General features: G+C 48.7%; 1 protein-coding gene across 1 annotated transcript in view; it reads right to left on the bottom strand.

The window, feature by feature from the left end:
• The window catches only part of LOC121561392 (highly divergent homeobox-like), a 78,470-nt gene that overhangs the window by 19,419 nt on the left and 37,581 nt on the right, over positions 1-21,470 (bottom strand). Inside the window, exons 4-7 of the mRNA XM_045214179.1 lie at positions 5,624-6,220; positions 4,625-5,476; positions 665-709; positions 298-444 (exon numbers count right to left, since the gene is read on the bottom strand). Of these exons, the coding sequence (XP_045070114.1) occupies positions 298-444; positions 665-709; positions 4,625-5,476; positions 5,624-6,220 (1,641 nt within the window). The remainder of the gene's footprint in view (positions 1-297; positions 445-664; positions 710-4,624; positions 5,477-5,623; positions 6,221-21,470) is intronic.

Genomic DNA, 21,470 nt, shown 5'->3' with positions numbered 1-21,470 from the left:
GGTTAGTGTTACCAACTGGCTGGTTAGTGTTCCCAACTGACTGGTTAGTGTTACCAATTGGCTGGTTAGTGTTACCAACTGGCTGGTTAGTGTTACCAACTGGCTGGTTAGTGTTCCCAACTGACTGGTTAGTGTTACCAACTTACCTGGTTAAATAAAGGTTAAATAAAAAACACAGCACAACATATAATATACTGTTAAGATCCATGTCTGTCAATCACACAACTACTGTTAATACTGAGAGGGAGTGTGTGATTGGCTGATACAGCTGAGAGTAAGCCTCTGATTGGTTGCTACCTTGACTATCTCAGTGTCTACGTTGAGCTGATTGGCTGCTGCGTTGATCTTCTCTCTGCAGACAGAACCCAGACTGGTCATCCCTCGGTCCCAGTACCGCTTCAACTGGACCAGGTCCACATCACTGAACTGGGTTCTGTCCTGTAGCTACCCACACACAGACACACACACACACACACACACACACACACACACACATTATAGACACATTAAAGATCATGGAACAGTATAGATGGTCTGATGGTGACAGTGCTCTAATCTCCTACATGTTAGTCATTTAGCAGACGCTCTTATCCAGAGCGACTTACAGTAGTGAGTGCATACATCTTCGTACTGTTACAGAGAATGATACACGATGAAGACTTACAGTTCTCTTCCTGGAGTTATTGATGAGCCACGGAGCAGAGGGAACCTAGAGAGGGGAGGAGGTGGTGAGAGGAGAAGAGTGAGGAGGGGAGAGGTGAGGTGAGGAGGAAGGAGGAGAAGAGGAGAGGAGAGTTACTGATGAGCAACGGAGCAGAGGGACTGACTGGAACCTAGAGAGGAGAGGAGGTGGTGAGAGGAGAGAGGAGACAGGAGGGGAGAGGTGGGGAGAGAGGAGGGGAGAGGTGATGAGAGAGGAGGGGAGAGGTGATGAGAGAGGAGGGGAGAGGTGAGGAGAGAGGAGGGGAGAGGTGAGGAGAGAGGAGGTGGTGAGAGGAGAGAGGAGACAGGAGGGGAGAGGTGAGGAGAGAGGAGGGGAGAGGTGAGGAGAGAGGAGGGGAGAGGTGATGAGAGAGGAGGGGAGAGGTGATGAGAGAGGAGGGGAGAGGTGATATAATAATATAATAATATGCCATTTAGCAGACGCTTTTATCCAAAGCGACTTACAGTCATGCGTGCATACATTTTTTTGTGTATGGGTGGTCCCGGGGTTCGAACCCACTACCTTGGCGTTACAAGCGCCGTGCTCTACCAGCTGAGCTACAGAGGACCACGATGTGGTGATGAGTGATGAGAGAGGAGGGAGGAGGGGAGAGGTGAGGAGAGAGGAGGGGAGAGGTGAGGAGAGAGGAGGTGGTGAGAGGAGAGAGGAGACAGGAGGGGAGAGGTGAGGAGAGAGGAGGGGAGAGGTGAGGAGAGAGGAGGGGAGAGGTGAGGAGAGGAGGAGAGAGGTGAGGAGAGAGGAGGGAGAGGTGAGGAGAGAGGAGGGGAGGTGGTGAGAGGAGAGAGGAACAGGAGGAGAGGTGAGGGAGAGAGGAGGGGAGAGGTGAGGAGAGAGGGAGGGAGAGGTGAGGAGAGAGGAGGGGAGAGGTGAGGAGAGAGTGGTGAGAGGAGAGAGGGAGAAGGAGGGGAGGTGAGGAGAGAGGAGGGGAGAGGTGAGGAGAGAGGAGGGAGGTGAGGAGGGGGGAGAGGTGAGGAGGAGGGGAGAGAGGAGAGGAGAGAGGAGGGGAGAGAGGAGGGGAGAGAGGAGGGGAGAGGTGAGGAGAGCGGAGGGGAGGAAAGTGGAGAAGAGTAGAGGAGGAGAGGAGAGTTACTGATGAGCCACGGAGCTGAAAGGCTGATTGGAAGCTAGAGAGATAACAGGAGAGGACTGTATGTACAGAACAGTAGTAAACTGTTTCAGTAAAGAGCTGTTATTCCTATCCCCTACCTGTATGCTGGGTCCTGCAGTAGGTGAAGTCTGTAGTGTTGAATTAACAGGATAGTAGTAGTAGTAGTAGTAGTAGTAGTAGTAGTAGTAGTAGTAGTAGTACAGTAGTAGCAGCAGTAGTAGTAGTAGTAGTAGTAGTAGTAGTAGTAGTAGTAGTAGTAGTAGTAACAGTAGTAGTAGTAGTAGTAGTACAGTAGTAGCAGTAGTAGTAGTAGTAGTACAGTAGTAGCAGTAGTAGTAGTAGTAGTAGTAGTAGTAGTAGTAGTAGAGTAGTAGTAGTAGTAGTAGTAGTAGTAGTACAGCAGTAGCAGCAGTAGTAGTAGTAGTAGTAGTAGTAGCAACAGTAGTAGTAGCAGTAGTAGTAGTAGTAATAGTAGTAGTAGTAGTAGCAATAGTAGTAGTAGTAGTAGTAGTAGTAGTAGTAGTAGTAGTAGTAGTAGTAGTAGTAGTAGTACAGTAGTATAATAACTTATAATAATATAATAATAATATAATATAATAATATAATATTTAGCAGACGCTTTTATCCAAAGCGACTTACAGTCATGCGTGCATACATTTTTTGTGTATGGGTGGTCCCGGGGATCGAACCCACTACCTTGGCGTTACAAGCGCCACGCTCTACCAGCTGAGCTACAGAGGACCACAGTAGTAGTAGTAGTAGTAGTAGCAGTAGTAGTAGTAGTAGTAGTAGTAGTACTACAGTAGTAGTAGTAGTAGTAGTAGCAATGTAGTATAGTAGTAGCAGTAGTAGTAGTAGCAATGTAGTAGTAGTAGTAGTAGTAGTAGTAGTAGTAGTAGTAGTAGTAGCAGTAGTAGTAGTAGTAGCAGTAGCAGTAGTAGTAGTAGTAGTAGTAGTAGCAATGTAGTATAGTAGTAGCAGTAGTAGTAGTAGCAATGTAGTAGTAGTAGTAGTAGTAGTAGTAGTAGTAGTAGCAGTAGTAGTAGTAGTAGTAGTAGTAGTAGTAGCAGTAGTAGTAGTAGTAGTAGTAGTAGTATCAGTACAGTAGTAGAAATGTAGTATAGTAGTAGTAGTAGTAGTAGTAGTAGTAGTAGTAGTAGTAGTAGTAGTAGTAGTAGTAGTAGCAGTAGTAGTAGTAGTAGCAGCAATGTAGTATAGTAGTAGCAGTAGTAGTAGTAGTAGTAGCAGTAGTAGTAGTAGTAGCAGCAGTAGTAGTAGTAGTAGTAGCAGTAGTAGTAGTAGTAGTAGCAGTAGTAGTAGTAGTAGTAGTAGTAGTAGTAGTACGTGCTTCTACACCTGCATTACTAGCTGTTTGGGGTTTTAGGCTGGGTTTCTGTACAGCACTTCGAGATATTAGCTGATGTAAGAAGGGCTATATAAAATAAAATTGATTGATTGATTGATTGATTGATAGTAGTATCAGTACAGTAGTAGCAATGTAGTAGTAGTAGTAGTAGTAGTATAGTAGTAGTAGTAGTAGCAGTAGTAGTAGTAGCAGTAGTAGTAGTAGCAGTAGCAGTAGCAGTAGCAGTAGTAGTAGTAGTAGCAGTAGCAGTAGTAGTAGTAGTAGTAGTAGTAGCAATGTAGTATAGTAGTAGCAGTAGTAGTAGTAGCAATGTAGTAGTAGTAGTAGTAGTAGTAGTAGTAGTAGTAGCAGTAGTAGTAGTAGCAGTAGTATAGTAGTAGTAGTAGTAGTAGTAGCAGTATTAGTAGTAGTAGTAGTAGTAGTATCAGTACAGTAGTAGAAATGTAGTATAGTAGTAGTAGTAGTAGTGGTGGTAAAAGCAGTGAGTTACCTGCAGTAGTGTGCTATGTGGTTTGGTAGTGTAGTAGTGGTGGCAGTGGTGGTAGTAGTAGTGGTGGCAGTAGTAGTAGTAGTAGCAGTATGTAGTATGTGGTAGCAGTAGTAGTAGTAGTGGTAGCAGTAGTGTAGTGGTAGTGGTAGTGGTAGTAGCAGTGGTAGTAGTAGTAGTGGCAGTAGTAGTAGTAGTGAGTATCGGTACAGTGGTAGCAATGTGTATGGTAGTAGTAGTGGTAGTATAGTAGTAGCAGTAGTAGTGGTAGTAGTAGTAGTGGTAGTAGCAGTAGTAGTGGTAGTGGTAGTAGTAGTGGCGGTGGTGGTGGTAGCGGGATGTGTATTAGTGGTGGCGGTGGTAGTGGTGGCGGTGGTAGTGGTAGTGGCGGTAGTAGTGGTGGCGGTGGTGGTGGTAGTGGTGGTGGTAGTGGTGGTGGTAGTGGGTGGTAGTGGTGGTAGTGGTGGTAGTGGCGCCAGTGTGCTATGGTGGTAGCAGTGGTGGTGGTTAGTGTGTGCGGTGGTGGTGGTGGTAGTGGTGGTAGTGGCGGTGGTGGTGGTGGTGGTAGTGGTGGTAGTGGTACAGTGGTGGTGGTGGTAGTGGTAGTGGTGGTAGCAGTGAGTAGCAGTGGTGGTAGTAGTAGTAGTAGTAGTAGTAGTAGCAGTAGTAGTAGTAGTAGTAGTAGTAGTAGTAGTAGTTATCAGTACAGTAGTAGCAATGTAGTATAGTAGTAGTAGTAGTAGTATAGTAGTACTGCAGTAGGTGTGCTATGTAGTTTAGTAGTAGTAGTAGTAGTAGTAGTAGTAGTAGTAGTAGTAGCAGTAGTAGTAGTATTAACCCCTACCTGTATACTAGGTGAGGTCTGTAGTGTTGTAGTAACTGGTTAGTAGTAGTAGTAGTAGTAGTAGTAGTAGTAGTAGTAGTAGTATTAACCCCTACCTGTATACTAGGTGAGGTCTGTAGTGTTGTAGTAACTGGGTAGCTGCCCCGAGGGTATGGACCAGGCCTGGAGCTGCTGAGTACCAGGGAGGGGGATGTGAGGTCTCTCCCCCCAGATCCCTCTTCCCTGCTGGGGCTGAGGCTGTCCCTCCCCCCCTGGCCTCTCTGGAGGTCCCCGCGGGCTGTGGCAGCCATGTTGGATAACTCTTCCTCCCTCTGCCACTCATCCTCTTCATCACCCGTCTCCATGGCGATAGAGAGGCAGCCAATAGCGTCCGAGGGGCGGGGAGTCTGTCTGTGTCTCTCCTGCCTGCTCCTATCAGAAGGCTGTCCTTGTCCTAGTCCCTCCCCCTCCCCCCTCTCCAATAGGCTGAAGACCTGATGAATGGGGGGGGAGTGGTCTGAAGGGGGAGGGTTAGGGTGAGGAGGGGGAGGGGCAGGGGCAGGGGAGGAGGGACGGGGCCTGGTGGGGTGAGGTGGGAGAGTCTGGGGGTTGGAGTGAAGCCTGGGCTGGAGCTGGGAGGGAGAGGGCCAGGGGCCAGGCTGGAGAGAACCATACTGTCTTGCCCAGCTCCGAGGTACCTCCCCTACTGCCCCCCCTGCCCCAGCCCCTCCTGCCCCTCCTACTGCCACCTCTGCCCCAAACCCTCCTTCCCCATCCCCTCCTGCCCCTCCTACTGCCCCCCCTGCCCCTCCTACTGCCCCCCCTGCCCCAGCCCCTCCTGCCCCTCCTACTGACCCCCCTGCCCCAGCCCCTCCTGCCCCTCCTACTGCCCCAGCCCCTCCTGCCCCTCCTGCCCCAGCCCCTCCTGCCCCTCCTACTGCCCCCTGCCCCAGCCCCTCCTGCCCCTCCTACTGCCCCAGCCCCTCCTGCCCCTCCTACTGCCCCCCTGCCCCAGCCCCTCCTGCCCCTCCTACTGCCCCTCCTGCCCCTGCCCCAGCCCCCCCTCGTGCCCCTCCTAATGCCCCCCCTGCCCCAGCCCCTCCTGCCCCTCCTACTGCCCCCCCTCCCCTACCAGTGGGGAAACCCCCCCACTTGGTCAGGCTGTGGATGGGGTGGCCGGGGGGTGAGGAGAAGGAGGGGGAAGAGGAGAGTGAGGGGGGTTTACAGCGAGGAAGTGACATGGTACCCAATCTGGAGTGGAGCTGGAGGGTGGAGGAGACAGAACTATTCCTCCTGTGCTGTGATTGGTTGAGCTGAGTTTGATGGACATGTGCAGATAGCTCAGGGTCAGAGTGAGAGGAGAGGGGCTTAACAGTGGGCCGGGAACCAGAAGCGGAGTCTAGAGAGTAACTCCCAGTCAGGATGACATCATTGTTGTTGTTGACAGAGCTAAGAGGAGAGGAGGAAGAGGAGGAGGATGGAGGGAGGAGGTAGGAGGAGCCTCTCTGGATGTTCCGAGCCGCCGCCATCTCTGCTGTCAGCATGGTGCCCGCCACTAAAGCCCCGCCCGCTAGCGTGTGATTGGACAGAGCTCCCCCAGCCAGGCTGTGATTGGAGAGAGCTCCCAGAGAAAGGCCGTGATTGGAGTGGGACACGCCCGTATTCTGGTCAGCCCTGGAGGCCAGCTTCCGCCTCTTGTTGCCCACCCAGGTCTGGAGAGAGACAGACACATAGTTAACACTACTACCACCATCACCCAGGTCTGGAGAGAGACAGACACATAGTTAACACTACTACTACCACCACCACCCAGGTCTGGAGAGAGACAGACACATAGTTAACACTACTACCACCATCACCCAGGTCTGGAGAGAGACAGACACATAGTTAACACTACTACTACCACCATCACCCAGGTCTGGAGAGAGACAGACACATAGTTAACACTACTACCACCACCACCCAGGTCTGGAGAGAGACAGACACATAGTTAACACTACTACCACCACCACCCAGGTCTGGAGAGAGACAGACACATAGTTAACACTACTACTACTACCACCATCACCCAGGTCTGGAGAGAGACAGACACATAGTTAACACTACTACTACTACCACCATCACCCAGGTCTGGAGAGAGACAGACACATAGTTAACACTACTACCACCATCACCCAGGTCTGGAGAGAGACAGACACATAGTTAACACTACTACCACCATCACCCAGGTCTGGAGAGAGACAGACACATAGTTAACACTACTACTACTACCATCACCCAGGTCTGGAGAGAGACAGACACATAGTTAACACTACTACCACCATCACCCAGGTCTGGAGAGAGACAGACACATAGTTAACACTACTACTACCACCATCACCCAGGTCTGGAGAGAGACAGACACATAGTTAACACTACTACTACCACCATCACCCAGGTCTGGAGAGAGACAGACACATAGTTAACACTACTACTACTACCACCATCACCCAGGTCTGGAGAGAGACAGACACATAGTTAACACTACTACTACCACCACCACCCAGGTCTGGAGAGAGACAGACACATAGTTAACACTACTACTACTACCATCACCCAGGTCTGGAGAGAGACAGACACATAGTTAACACTACTACCACCACCATCACCCAGGTCTGGAGAGAGACAGACACATAGTTAACACTACTACTACTACCACCACCACCCAGGTCTGGAGAGAGACAGACACATAGTTAACACTACTACTACCACCATCACCCAGGTCTGGAGAGAGACAGACACATAGTTAACACTACTACTACTACCACCATCACCCAGGTCTGGAGAGAGACAGACACATAGTTAACACTACTACTACCACCATCACCCAGGTCTGGAGAGAGACAGACACATAGTTAACACTACTACTACCACCATCACCCAGGTCTGGAGAGAGACAGACACATAGTTAACACTACTACTACTACCACCATCACCCAGGTCTGGAGAGAGACAGACACATAGTTAACACTACTACTACCACCACCACCCAGGTCTGGAGAGAGACAGACACATAGTTAAAACTACTACTACTACCACCACCACCCAGGTCTGGAGAGAGACAGACACATAGTTAACACTACTACTACCACCACCACCCAGGTCTGGAGAGAGACAGACACATAGTTAACACTACTACTACTACCACCATCACCCAGGTCTGGAGAGAGACAGACACATAGTTAACACTACTACTACTACCACCATCACCCAGGTCTGGAGAGAGACAGACACATAGTTAACACTACTACCACCATCACCCAGGTCTGGAGAGAGAGAGACACATAGTTAACACTACTACTACCACCATCACCATCACCCAGGTCTGGAGAGAGACAGACACATAGTTAACACTACTACCACCATCACCCAGGTCTGGAGAGAGACAGACACATAGTTAACACTACTACTACTACCACCACCCAGGTCTGGAGAGAGACAGACACATAGTTAACACTACTACTACTACCATCACCACCCAGGTCTGGAGAGAGACAGACACATAGTTAACACTACTACTACCACCATCACCCAGGTCTGGAGAGAGACAGACACATAGTTAACACTACTACTACCACCACCACCACCCAGGTCTGGAGAGAGACAGACACATAGTTAACACTACTACTACCACCATCACCCAGGTCTGGAGAGAGACAGACACATAGTTAACACTACTACTACCACCACCACCACCCAGGTCTGGAGAGAGACAGACACATAGTTAACACTACTACCACCATCACCCAGGTCTGGAGAGAGACAGACACATAGTTAACACTACTACTACCACCACCACCCAGGTCTGGAGAGAGACAGACACATAGTTAACACTACTACTACCACCACCACCCAGGTCTGGAGAGAGACAGACACATAGTTAACACTACTACTACTACCATCACCCAGGTCTGGAGAGAGACAGACACATAGTTAACACTACTACTACCACCATCACCCAGGTCTGGAGAGAGACAGACACATAGTTAACACTACTACTACCACCACCACCACCCAGGTCTGGAGAGAGACAGACACATAGTTAACACTACTACTACCACCACCCAGGTCTGGAGAGAGACAGACACATAGTTAACACTACTACTACTACCATCACCCAGGTCTGGAGAGAGACAGACACATAGTTAACACTACTACTACTACCATCACCCAGGTCTGGAGAGAGACAGACACACAGTTAACACTACTACTACCACCATCACCCAGGTCTGGAGAGAGACAGACACATAGTTAACACTACTACTACTACCATCACCCAGGTCTGGAGAGAGACAGACACATAGTTAACACTACTACTACCATCACCACCCAGGTCTGGAGAGAGACAGACACATAGTTAACACTACTACTACCATCACCCAGGTCTGGAGAGAGACAGACACATAGTTAACACTACTACTACTACCACCACCACCCAGGTCTGGAGAGAGACAGACACATAGTTAACACTACTACTACCACCATCACCCAGGTCTGGAGAGAGACAGACACATAGTTAACACTACTACCACCACCACCCAGGTCTGGAGAGAGACAGACACATAGTTAACATTACTACTACCACCACCACCCAGGTCTGGAGAGAGACAGACACATAGTTAACACTACTACTACCACCATCACCCAGGTCTGGAGAGAGACAGACACATAGTTAACACTACTACTACTACCACCATCACCCAGGTCTGGAGAGAGACAGACACATAGTTAACACTACTACTACCACCATCACCCAGGTCTGGAGAGAGACAGACACATAGTTAACACTACTACCACCACCACCACCCAGGTCTGGAGAGAGACAGACACATAGTTAACACTACTACTACTACCACCATCACCCAGGTCTGGAGAGAGACAGATACATAGTTAACACTACTACCACCATCACCACCCAGGTCTGGAGAGAGACAGACACATAGTTAACACTACTACTACCATCACCCAGGTCTGGAGAGAGACAGACACATAGTTAACACTATTACTACCATCACCCAGGCCTGGAGAGAGACAGACATAGTTAACACTACTACCACCACCACCACCCAGGTCTGGAGAGAGACAGACACATAGTTAACACTACTACTACTACCACCACCACCCAGGTCTGGAGAGAGACAGACACATAGTTAACACTACTACTACCACCACCACCCAGGTCTGGAGAGAGACAGACACATAGTTAACACTACTACTACTACCACCATCACCCAGGTCTGGAGAGAGACAGACACATAGTTAACACTACTACTACTACCACCATCACCCAGGTCTGGAGAGAGACAGACACATAGTTAACACTACTACTACCACCACCATCACCCAGGTCTGGAGAGAGACAGACACATAGTTAACACTACTACTACCACCACCATCACCCAGGTCTGGAGAGAGACAGACACATAGTTAACACTACTACTACTACCACCATCACCCAGGTCTGGAGAGAGACAGACACATAGTTAACACTACTACCACCACCACCACCCAGGTCTGGAGAGAGACAGACACATAGTTAACACTACTACTACTACCACCATCACCCAGGTCTGGAGAGAGACAGACACATAGTTAACACTACTACTACTACCACCATCACCCAGGTCTGGAGAGAGACAGACACATAGTTAACACTACTACCACCATCACCCAGGTCTGGAGAGAGACAGACACATAGTTAACACTACTACTACCACCATCACCCAGGTCTGGAGAGAGACAGACACATAGTTAACACTACTACTACCACCACCACCACCCAGGTCTGGAGAGAGACAGACACATAGTTAACACTACTACCACCACCACCATCACCCAGGTCTGGAGAGAGACAGACACATAGTTAACACTACTACCACCACCACCACCCAGGTCTGGAGAGAGACAGACACATAGTTAACACTACTACCACCATCACCCAGGTCTGGAGAGAGACAGACATATAGTTAACACTACTACTACCACCATCACCCAGGTCTGGAGAGAGACAGACACATAGTTAACACTACTACCACCATCACCCAGGTCTGGAGAGAGACAGACACATAGTTAACACTACTACTACCACCATCACCCAGGTCTGGAGAGAGACAGACACATAGTTAACACTACTACCACCACCACCCAGGTCTGGAGAGAGACAGACACATAGTTAACACTACTACTACTACCATCACCACCCAGGTCTGGAGAGAGACAGACACATAGTTAACACTACTACTACCACCATCACCCAGGTCTGGAGAGAGACAGACACATAGTTAACACTACTACTACCACCATCACCCAGGTCTGGAGAGAGACAGACACATAGTTAACACTACTACTACCACCATCACCCAGGTCTGGAGAGAGACAGACACATAGTTAACACTACTACTACCACCACCACCCAGGTCTGGAGAGAGACAGACACATAGTTAACACTACTACTACCACCACCCAGGTCTGGAGAGAGACAGACACATAGTTAACACTACCACCACCACCACCCAGGTCTGGAGAGAGACAGACACATAGTTAACACTACTACCATCACCACCCAGGTCTGGAGAGAGACAGACACATAGTTAACACTACTACTACCACCACCACCCAGGTCTGGAGAGAGACAGACACATAGTTAACACTACTACTACCACCACCACCATCACCCAGGTCTGGAGAGAGACAGACACATAGTTAACACTACTACCACCACCACCCAGGTCTGGAGAGAGACAGACACATAGTTAACACTACTACCATCACCACCCAGGTCTGGAGAGAGACAGACACATAGTTAACACTACTACTACCACCATCACCCAGGTCTGGAGAGAGACAGACACATAGTTAACACTACACCACCATCACCCAGGTCTGGAGAGAGACAGACACATAGTTAACACTACTACTACTACCATCACCCAGGTCTGGAGAGAGACAGACACATAGTTAACACTACTACCACCACCATCACCCAGGTCTGGAGAGAGACAGACACATAGTTAACACTACTACCACCACCATCACCCAGGTCTGGAGAGAGACAGACACATAGTTAACACTACTACTACCACCATCACCCAGGTCTGGAGAGAGACAGACACATAGTTAACACTACTACCACCATCACCACAGGTCTGGAGAGAGACAGACACATAGTTAACACTACTACTACCACCATCACCCAGGTCTGGAGAGAGACAGACACATAGTTAACACTACTACCACCACCACCATCACCCAGGTCTGGAGAGAGACAGACACATAGTTAACACTACTACCACCATCACCCAGGTCTGGAGAGAGACAGACACATAGTTAACACTACTACTACCACCATCACCCAGGTCTGGAGAGAGACAGACACATAGTTAACACTACTACCACCACCACCACCCAGGTCTGGAGAGAGACAGACACATAGTTAACACTACTACCACCACCATCACCCAGGTCTGGAGAGAGACAGACACATAGTTAACACTACTACTACCACCACCACCACCCAGGTCTGGAGAGAGACAGACACATAGTTAACACTACTACCACCATCACCCAGGTCTGGAGAGAGACAGACACATAGTTAACACTACTACTACCACATCACCCAGGTCTGGAGAGAGACAGACACATAGTTAACACTACTACTACCACCACCCAGGTCTGGAGAGAGACAGACACATAGTTAACACTACTACTACTACCACCATCACCCAGGTCTGGAGAGAGACAGACACATAGTTAACACTACTACTACTACCACCACCACCACCCAGGTCTGGAGAGAGACAGACACATAGTTAACACTACTACTACCACCACCACCCAGGTCTGGAGAGAGACAGACACATAGTTAACACTACTACTACCACCATCACCCAGGTCTGGAGAGAGACAGACACATAGTTAACACTACTACTACCACCATCACCCAGGTCTGGAGAGAGACAGACACATAGTTAACACTACTACTACCACCACCACCCAGGTCTGGAGAGAGACAGACACATAGTTAACACTACTACTACCACCACCATCACCCAGGTCTGGAGAGAGACAGACACATAGTTAACACTACTACCACCACCACCACCCAGGTCTGGAGAGAGACAGACACATAGTTAACACTACTACCACCATCACCACCCAGGTCTGGAGAGAGACAGACACATAGTTAACACTACTACTACCACCATCACCACCCAGGTCTGGAGAGAGACAGACACATAGTTAACACTACTACTACCACCACCACCCAGGTCTGGAGAGAGACAGACACATAGTTAACACTACTACCACCACCATCACCCAGGTCTGGAGAGAGACAGACACATAGTTAACACTACTACTACCACCATCACCCAGGTCTGGAGAGAGACAGACACATAGTTAACACTACTACTACCACCATCACCCAGGTCTGGAGAGAGACAGACACATAGTTAACACTACTACCACCATCACCACCCAGGTCTGGAGAGAGACAGACACATAGTTAACACTACTACTACCACCATCACCACCCAGGTCTGGAGAGAGACAGACACATAGTTAACACTACTACTACCACCACCACCCAGGTCTGGAGAGAGACAGACACATAGTTAACACTACTACCACCACCACCACCCAGGTCTGGAGAGAGACAGACACATAGTTAACACTACTACTACCACCACCACCCAGGTCTGGAGAGAGACAGACACATAGTTAACACTACTACTACCACCACCATCACCCAGGTCTGGAGAGAGACAGACACATAGTTAACACTACTACCACCACCACCCAGGTCTGGAGAGAGACAGACACATAGTTAACACTACTACCACCACCACCCAGGTCTGGAGAGAGACAGACACATAGTTAACACTACTACTACTACCACCATCACCCAGGTCTGGAGAGAGACAGACACATAGTTAACACTACTACTACTACCACCATCACCCAGGTCTGGAGAGAGACAGACACATAGTTAACACTACTACCACCATCACCCAGGTCTGGAGAGAGACAGACACATAGTTAACACTACTACCCACCATCACCCAGGTCTGGAGAGAGACAGACACATAGTTAACACTACTACTACTACCATCACCCAGGTCTGGAGAGAGACAGACACATAGTTAACACTACTACCACCACCACCCAGGTCTGGAGAGAGACAGACACATAGTTAACACTACTACTACCACCATCACCCAGGTCTGGAGAGAGACAGACACATAGTTAACACTACTACTACCACCATCACCCAGGTCTGGAGAGAGACAGACACATAGTTAACACTACTACTACTACCACCATCACCCAGGTCTGGAGAGAGACAGACACATAGTTAACACTACTACTACCACCACCACCCAGGTCTGGAGAGAGACAGACACATAGTTAACACTACTACTACTACCATCACCCAGGTCTGGAGAGAGACAGACACATAGTTAACACTACTACCACCACCATCACCCAGGTCTGGAGAGAGACAGACACATAGTTAACACTACTACTACCACCACCACCCAGGTCTGGAGAGAGACAGACACATAGTTAACACTACTACTACCACCACCACCCAGGTCTGGAGAGAGACAGACACATAGTTAACACTACTACTACTACCACCATCACCCAGGTCTGGAGAGAGACAGACACATAGTTAACACTACTACTACCACCATCACCCAGGTCTGGAGAGAGACAGACACATAGCTAACACTACTACTACCACCATCACCCAGGTCTGGAGAGAGACAGACACATAGTTAACACTACTACTACTACCACCATCACCCAGGTCTGGAGAGAGACAGACACATAGTTAACACTACTACTACCACCACCACCCAGGTCTGGAGAGAGACAGACACATAGTTAAAACTACTACTACTACCACCACCACCCAGGTCTGGAGAGAGACAGACACATAGTTAACACTACTACTACCACCACCACCCAGGTCTGGAGAGAGACAGACACATAGTTAACACTACTACTACTACCACCACCACCCAGGTCTGGAGAGAGACAGACACATAGTTAACACTACTACTACCACCACCCAGGTCTGGAGAGAGACAGACACATAGTTAACACTACTACTACTACCATCACCCAGGTCTGGAGAGAGACAGACACATAGTTAACACTACTACTACTACCATCACCCAGGTCTGGAGAGAGACAGACACACAGTTAACACTACTACTACCACCACCATCACCCAGGTCTGGAGAGAGACAGACACATAGTTAACACTACTACTACTACCATCACCCAGGTCTGGAGAGAGACAGACACATAGTTAACACTACTACTACCACCACCACCCAGGTCTGGAGAGAGACAGACACATAGTTAACACTACTACCACCATCACCCAGGTCTGGAGAGAGACAGACACATAGTTAACACTACTACTACTACCACCACCACCCAGGTCTGGAGAGAGACAGACACATAGTTAACACTACTACTACCACCATCACCCAGGTCTGGAGAGAGACAGACACATAGTTAACACTACTACCACCACCACCCAGGTCTGGAGAGAGACAGACACATAGTTAACACTACTACTACCACCACCACCCAGGTCTGGAGAGAGACAGACACATAGTTAACACTACTACTACCACCATCACCCAGGTCTGGAGAGAGACAGACACATAGTTAACACTACTACTACTACCACCATCACCCAGGTCTGGAGAGAGACAGACACATAGTTAACACTACTACTACCACCATCACCCAGGTCTGGAGAGAGACAGACACATAGTTAACACTACTACCACCACCACCACCCAGGTCTGGAGAGAGACAGACACATAGTTAACACTACTACTACTACCACCATCACCCAGGTCTGGAGAGAGACAGACACATAGTTAACACTACTACCACCATCACCACCCAGGTCTGGAGAGAGACAGACACATAGTTAACACTACTACTACCACCATCACCCAGGTCTGGAGAGAGACAGACACATAGTTAACACTATTACTACCATCACCCAGGCCTGGAGAGAGACAGACATAGTTAACACTACTACCACCACCACCACCCAGGTCTGGAGAGAGACAGACACATAGTTAACACTACTACTACTACCACCACCACCCAGGTCTGGAGAGAGACAGACACATAGTTAACACTACTACTACCACCACCACCCAGGTCTGGAGAGAGACAGACACATAGTTAACACTACTACTACTACCACCATCACCCAGGTCTGGAGAGAGACAGACACATAGTTAACACTACTACTACTACCACCATCACCCAGGTCTGGAGAGAGACAGACACATAGTTAACACTACTACTACCACCACCATCACCCAGGTCTGGAGAGAGACAGACACATAGTTAACACTACTACTACCACCACCATCACCCAGGTCTGGAGAGAGACAGACACATAGTTAACACTACTACTACTACCACCATCACCCAGGTCTGGAGAGAGACAGACACATAGTTAACACTACTACCACCACCACCACCCAGGTCTGGAGAGAGACAGACACATAGTTAACACTACTACTACTACCACCATCACCCAGGTCTGGAGAGAGACAGACACATAGTTAACACTACTACTACTACCACCATCACCCAGGTCTGGAGAGAGACAGACACATAGTTAACACTACTACCACCATCACCCAGGTCTGGAGAGAGACAGACACATAGTTAACACTACTACTACCACCATCACCCAGGTCTGGAGAGAGACAGACACATAGTTAACACTACTACTACCACCACCACCACCCAGGTCTGGAGAGAGACAGACACATAGTTAACACTACTACCACCACCACCATCACCCAGGTCTGGAGAGAGACAGACACATAGTTAACACTACTACCACCACCACCACCCAGGTCTGGAGAGAGACAGACACATAGTTAACACTACTACCACCATCACCCAGGTCTGGAGAGAGACAGACACATAGTTAACACTACTACTACCACCATCACCCAGGTCTGGAGAGAGACAGACACATAGTTAACACTACTACACCACCACCACCCAGGTCTGGAGAGAGACAGACACATAGTTAACACTACTACTACCACCAATCACCCAGGTCTGGAGAGAGACAGACACATAGTTAACACTACTACCACCACCACCCAGGTCTGGAGAGAGACAGACACATAGTTAACACTACTACTACTACCATCACCACCCAGGTCTGGAGAGAGACAGACACATAGTTAACACTACTACTACCACCATCACCCAGGTCTGGAGAGAGACAGACACATAGTTAACACTACTACTACCACCATCACCCAGGTCTGGAGAGAGACAGACACATAGTTAACACTACTACTACCACCATCACCCAGGTCTGGAGAGAGACAGACACATAGTTAACACTACTACTACCACCACCACCCAGGTCTGGAGAGAGACAGACACATAGTTAACACTACTACTACCACCACACCCAGGTCTGGAGAGAGACAGACACATAGTTAACACTACTACCACCACCACCCAGGTCTGGAGAGAGACAGACACATAGTTAACACTACTACCACCACCACCCAGGTCTGGAGAGAGACAGACACATAGTTAACACTACTACTACCACCACCACCCAGGTCTGGAGAGAGACAGACACATAGTTAACACTACTACTACCACCACCACCATCACCCAGGTCTGGAGAGAGACAGACACATAGTTAACACTACTACCACCACCACCCAGGTCTGGAGAGAGACAGACACATAGTTAACACTACTACCATCACCACCCAGGTCTGGAGAGAGACAGACACATAGTTAACACTACTACTACCACCATCACCCAGGTCTGGAGAGAGACAGACACATAGTTAACACTACCACCACCATCACCCAGGTCTGGAGAGAGACAGACACATAGTTAACACTACTACTACTACCATCACCCAGGTCTGGAGAGAGACAGACACATAGTTAACACTACTACCACCACCATCACCCAGGTCTGGAGAGAGACAGACACATAGTTAACACTACTACCACCACCATCACCCAGGTCTGGAGAGAGACAGACACATAGTTAACACTACTACTACCACCATCACCCAGGTCTGGAGAGAGACAGACACATAGTTAACACTACTACCACCATCACCCAGGTCTGGAGAGAGACAGACACATAGTTAACACTACTACTACCACCATCACCCAGGTCTGGAGAGAGACAGACACATAGTTAACACTACTACCACCACCACCATCACCCAGGTCTGGAGAGAGACAGACACATAGTTAACACTACTACCACCACCACCCAGGTCTGGAGAGAGACAGACACATAGTTAACACTACTACTACCACCATCACCCAGGTCTGGAGAGAGACAGACACATAGTTAACACTACTACCACCACCACCACCCAGGTCTGGAGAGAGACAGACACATAGTTAACACTACTACCACCACCATCACCCAGGTCTGGAGAGAGACAGACACATAGTTAACACTACTACTACCACCACCACCACCCAGGTCTGGAGAGAGACAGACACATAGTTAACACTACTACCACCATCACCCAGGTCTGGAGAGAGACAGACACATAGTTAACACTACTACTACCATCACCCAGGTCTGGAGAGAGACAGACACATAGTTAACACTACTACTACCACCACCCAGGTCTGGAGAGAGACAGACACATAGTTAACACTACTACTACTACCACCATCACCCAGGTCTGGAGAGAGACAGACACATAGTTAACACTACTACTACTACCACCACCACCACCCAGGTCTGGAGAGAGACAGACACATAGTTAACACTACTACTACCACCATCACCCAGGTCTGGAGAGAGACAGACACATAGTTAACACTACTACTACCACCACCACCCAGGTCTGGAGAGAGACAGACACATAGTTAACACTACTACTACCACCATCACCCAGGTCTGGAGAGAGACAGACACATAGTTAACACTACTACTACCACCACCACCCAGGTCTGGAGAGAGACAGACACATAGTTAACACTACTACTACCACCATCACCCAGGTCTGGAGAGAGACAGACACATAGTTAACACTACTACTACCACCACCATCACCCAGGTCTGGAGAGAGACAGACACATAGTTAACACTACTACCACCACCACCACCCAGGTCTGGAGAGAGACAGACACATAGTTAACACTACTACCACCATCACCACCCAGGTCTGGAGAGAGACAGACACATAGTTAACACTACTACTACCACCACCATCACCACCCAGGTCTGGAGAGAGACAGACACATAGTTAACACTACTACTACCACCACCACCCAGGTCTGGAGAGAGACAGACACATAGTTAACACTACTACCACCACCATCACCCAGGTCTGGAGAGAGACAGACACATAGTTAACACTACTACTACCACCATCACCCAGGTCTGGAGAGAGACAGACACATAGTTAACACTACTACTACCACCATCACCCAGGTCTGGAGAGAGACAGACACATAGTTAACACTACTACCACCACCACCACCCAGGTCTGGAGAGAGACAGACACATAGTTAACACTACTACTACCACCATCACCACCCAGGTCTGGAGAGAGACAGACACATAGTTAACACTACTACTACCACCACCACCCAGGTCTGGAGAGAGACAGACACATAGTTAACACTACTACCACCACCACCACCCAGGTCTGGAGAGAGACAGACACATAGTTAACACTACTACTACCACCACCACCCAGGTCTGGAGAGAGACAGACACATAGTTAACACTACTACTACCACCACCATCACCCAGGTCTGGAGAGAGACAGACACATAGTTAACACTACTACCACCACCATCACCCAGGTCTGGAGAGAGACAGACACATAGTTAACACTACTACTACCACCACCACCCAGGTCTGGAGAGAGACAGACACATAGTTAACACTACTACTACTACCACCATCACCCAGGTCTGGAGAGAGACAGACACATAGTTAACACTACTACTACTACCACCACCCAGGTCTGGAGAGAGACAGACACATAGTTAACACTACTACTACCACCATCACCCAGGTCTGGAGAGAGACAGACACATAGTTAACACTACTACCACCACCATCACCCAGGTCTGGAGAGAGACAGACACATAGTTAACACTACTACTACTACCACCATCACCCAGGTCTGGAGAGAGACAGACACATAGTTAACACTACTACTACCACCATCACCCAGGTCTGGAGAGAGACAGACACATAGTTAACACTACTACTACCACCACCACCCAGGTCTGGAGAGAGACAGACACATAGTTAACACTACTACCACCATCACCCAGGTCTGGAGAGAGACAGACACATAGTTAACACTACTACTACTACCACCACCCAGGTCTGGAGAGAGACAGACACATAGTTAACACTACTACTACTACCACCATCACCCAGGTCTGGAGAGAGACAGACACATAGTTAACACTACTACTACTACCACCATCACCCAGGTCTGGAGAGAGACAGACACATAGTTAACACTACTACCACCATCACCACCCAGGTCTGGAGAGAGACAGACACATAGTTAACACTACTACTACCACCATCACCCAGGTCTGGAGAGAGACAGACACATAGTTAACACTACTACTACCACCATCACCCAGGTCTGGAGAGAGACAGACACATAGTTAACACTACTACTACCACCACCATCACCCAGGTCTGGAGAGAGACAGACACATAGTTAACACTACTACTACCACCATCACCCAGGTCTGGAGAGAGACAGACACATAGTTAACACTACTACTACCACCACCACCCAGGTCTGGAGAGAGACAGACACATAGTTAACACTACTACTACTACCACCATCACCCAGGTCTGGAGAGAGACAGACACATAGTTAACACTACTACTACCACCATCACCCAGGTCTGGAGAGAGACAGACACATAGTTAACACTACTACTACCACCATCACCCAGGTCTGGAGAGAGACAGACACATAGTTAACACTACTACTACCACCACCACCCAGGTCTGAGAGAGACAGACACATAGTTAACACTACTACTACCACCACCACCCAGGTCTGGAGAGAGACAGACACATAGTTAACACTACTACTACTACCACCATCACCCAGGTCTGGAGAGAGACAGACACATAGTTAACACTACTACTACCACCATCACCCAGGTCTGGAGAGAGACAGACACATAGTTAACACTACTACTACCACCACCACCACCCAGGTCTGGAGAGAGACAGACACATAGTTAACACTACTACCACCACCATCACCCAGGTCTGGAGAGAGACAGACACATAGTTAACACTACTACCACCACCACCACCCAGGTCTGGAGAGAGACAGACACATAGTTAACACTACTACCACCATCACCCAGGTCTGGAGAGAGACAGACACATAGTTAACACTACTACTACTACCACCATCACCCAGGTCTGGAGAGAGACAGACACATAGTTAACACTACTACCACCACCAACACCCAGGTCTGGAGAGAGACAGACACATAGTTAACACTACTACTACTACCACCATCACCCAGGTCTGGAGAGAGACAGACACATAGTTAACACTACTACCACCACCACCACCCAGGTCTGGAGAGAGACAGACACATAGTTAACACTACTACTACCACCATCACCCAGGTCTGGAGAGAGACAGACACATAGTTAACACTACTACCACCATCACCCAGGTCTGGAGAGAGACAGACACATAGTTAACACTACTACTACCACCATCACCCAGGTCTGGAGAGAGACAGACACATAGTTAACACTACTACCACCACCACCCAGGTCTGGAGAGAGACAGACACATAGTTAACACTACTACTACTACCATCACCACCCAGGTCTGGAGAG

This window comes from Coregonus clupeaformis, unplaced genomic scaffold (assembly GCF_020615455.1).
Source record: "Coregonus clupeaformis isolate EN_2021a unplaced genomic scaffold, ASM2061545v1 scaf0210, whole genome shotgun sequence".
NCBI lineage: Eukaryota > Metazoa > Chordata > Actinopteri > Salmoniformes > Salmonidae > Coregonus > Coregonus clupeaformis.
The sequence above is the reverse complement of the archived record's forward strand: the minus strand, read 5'-3'. Positions and strand labels throughout refer to the sequence as shown.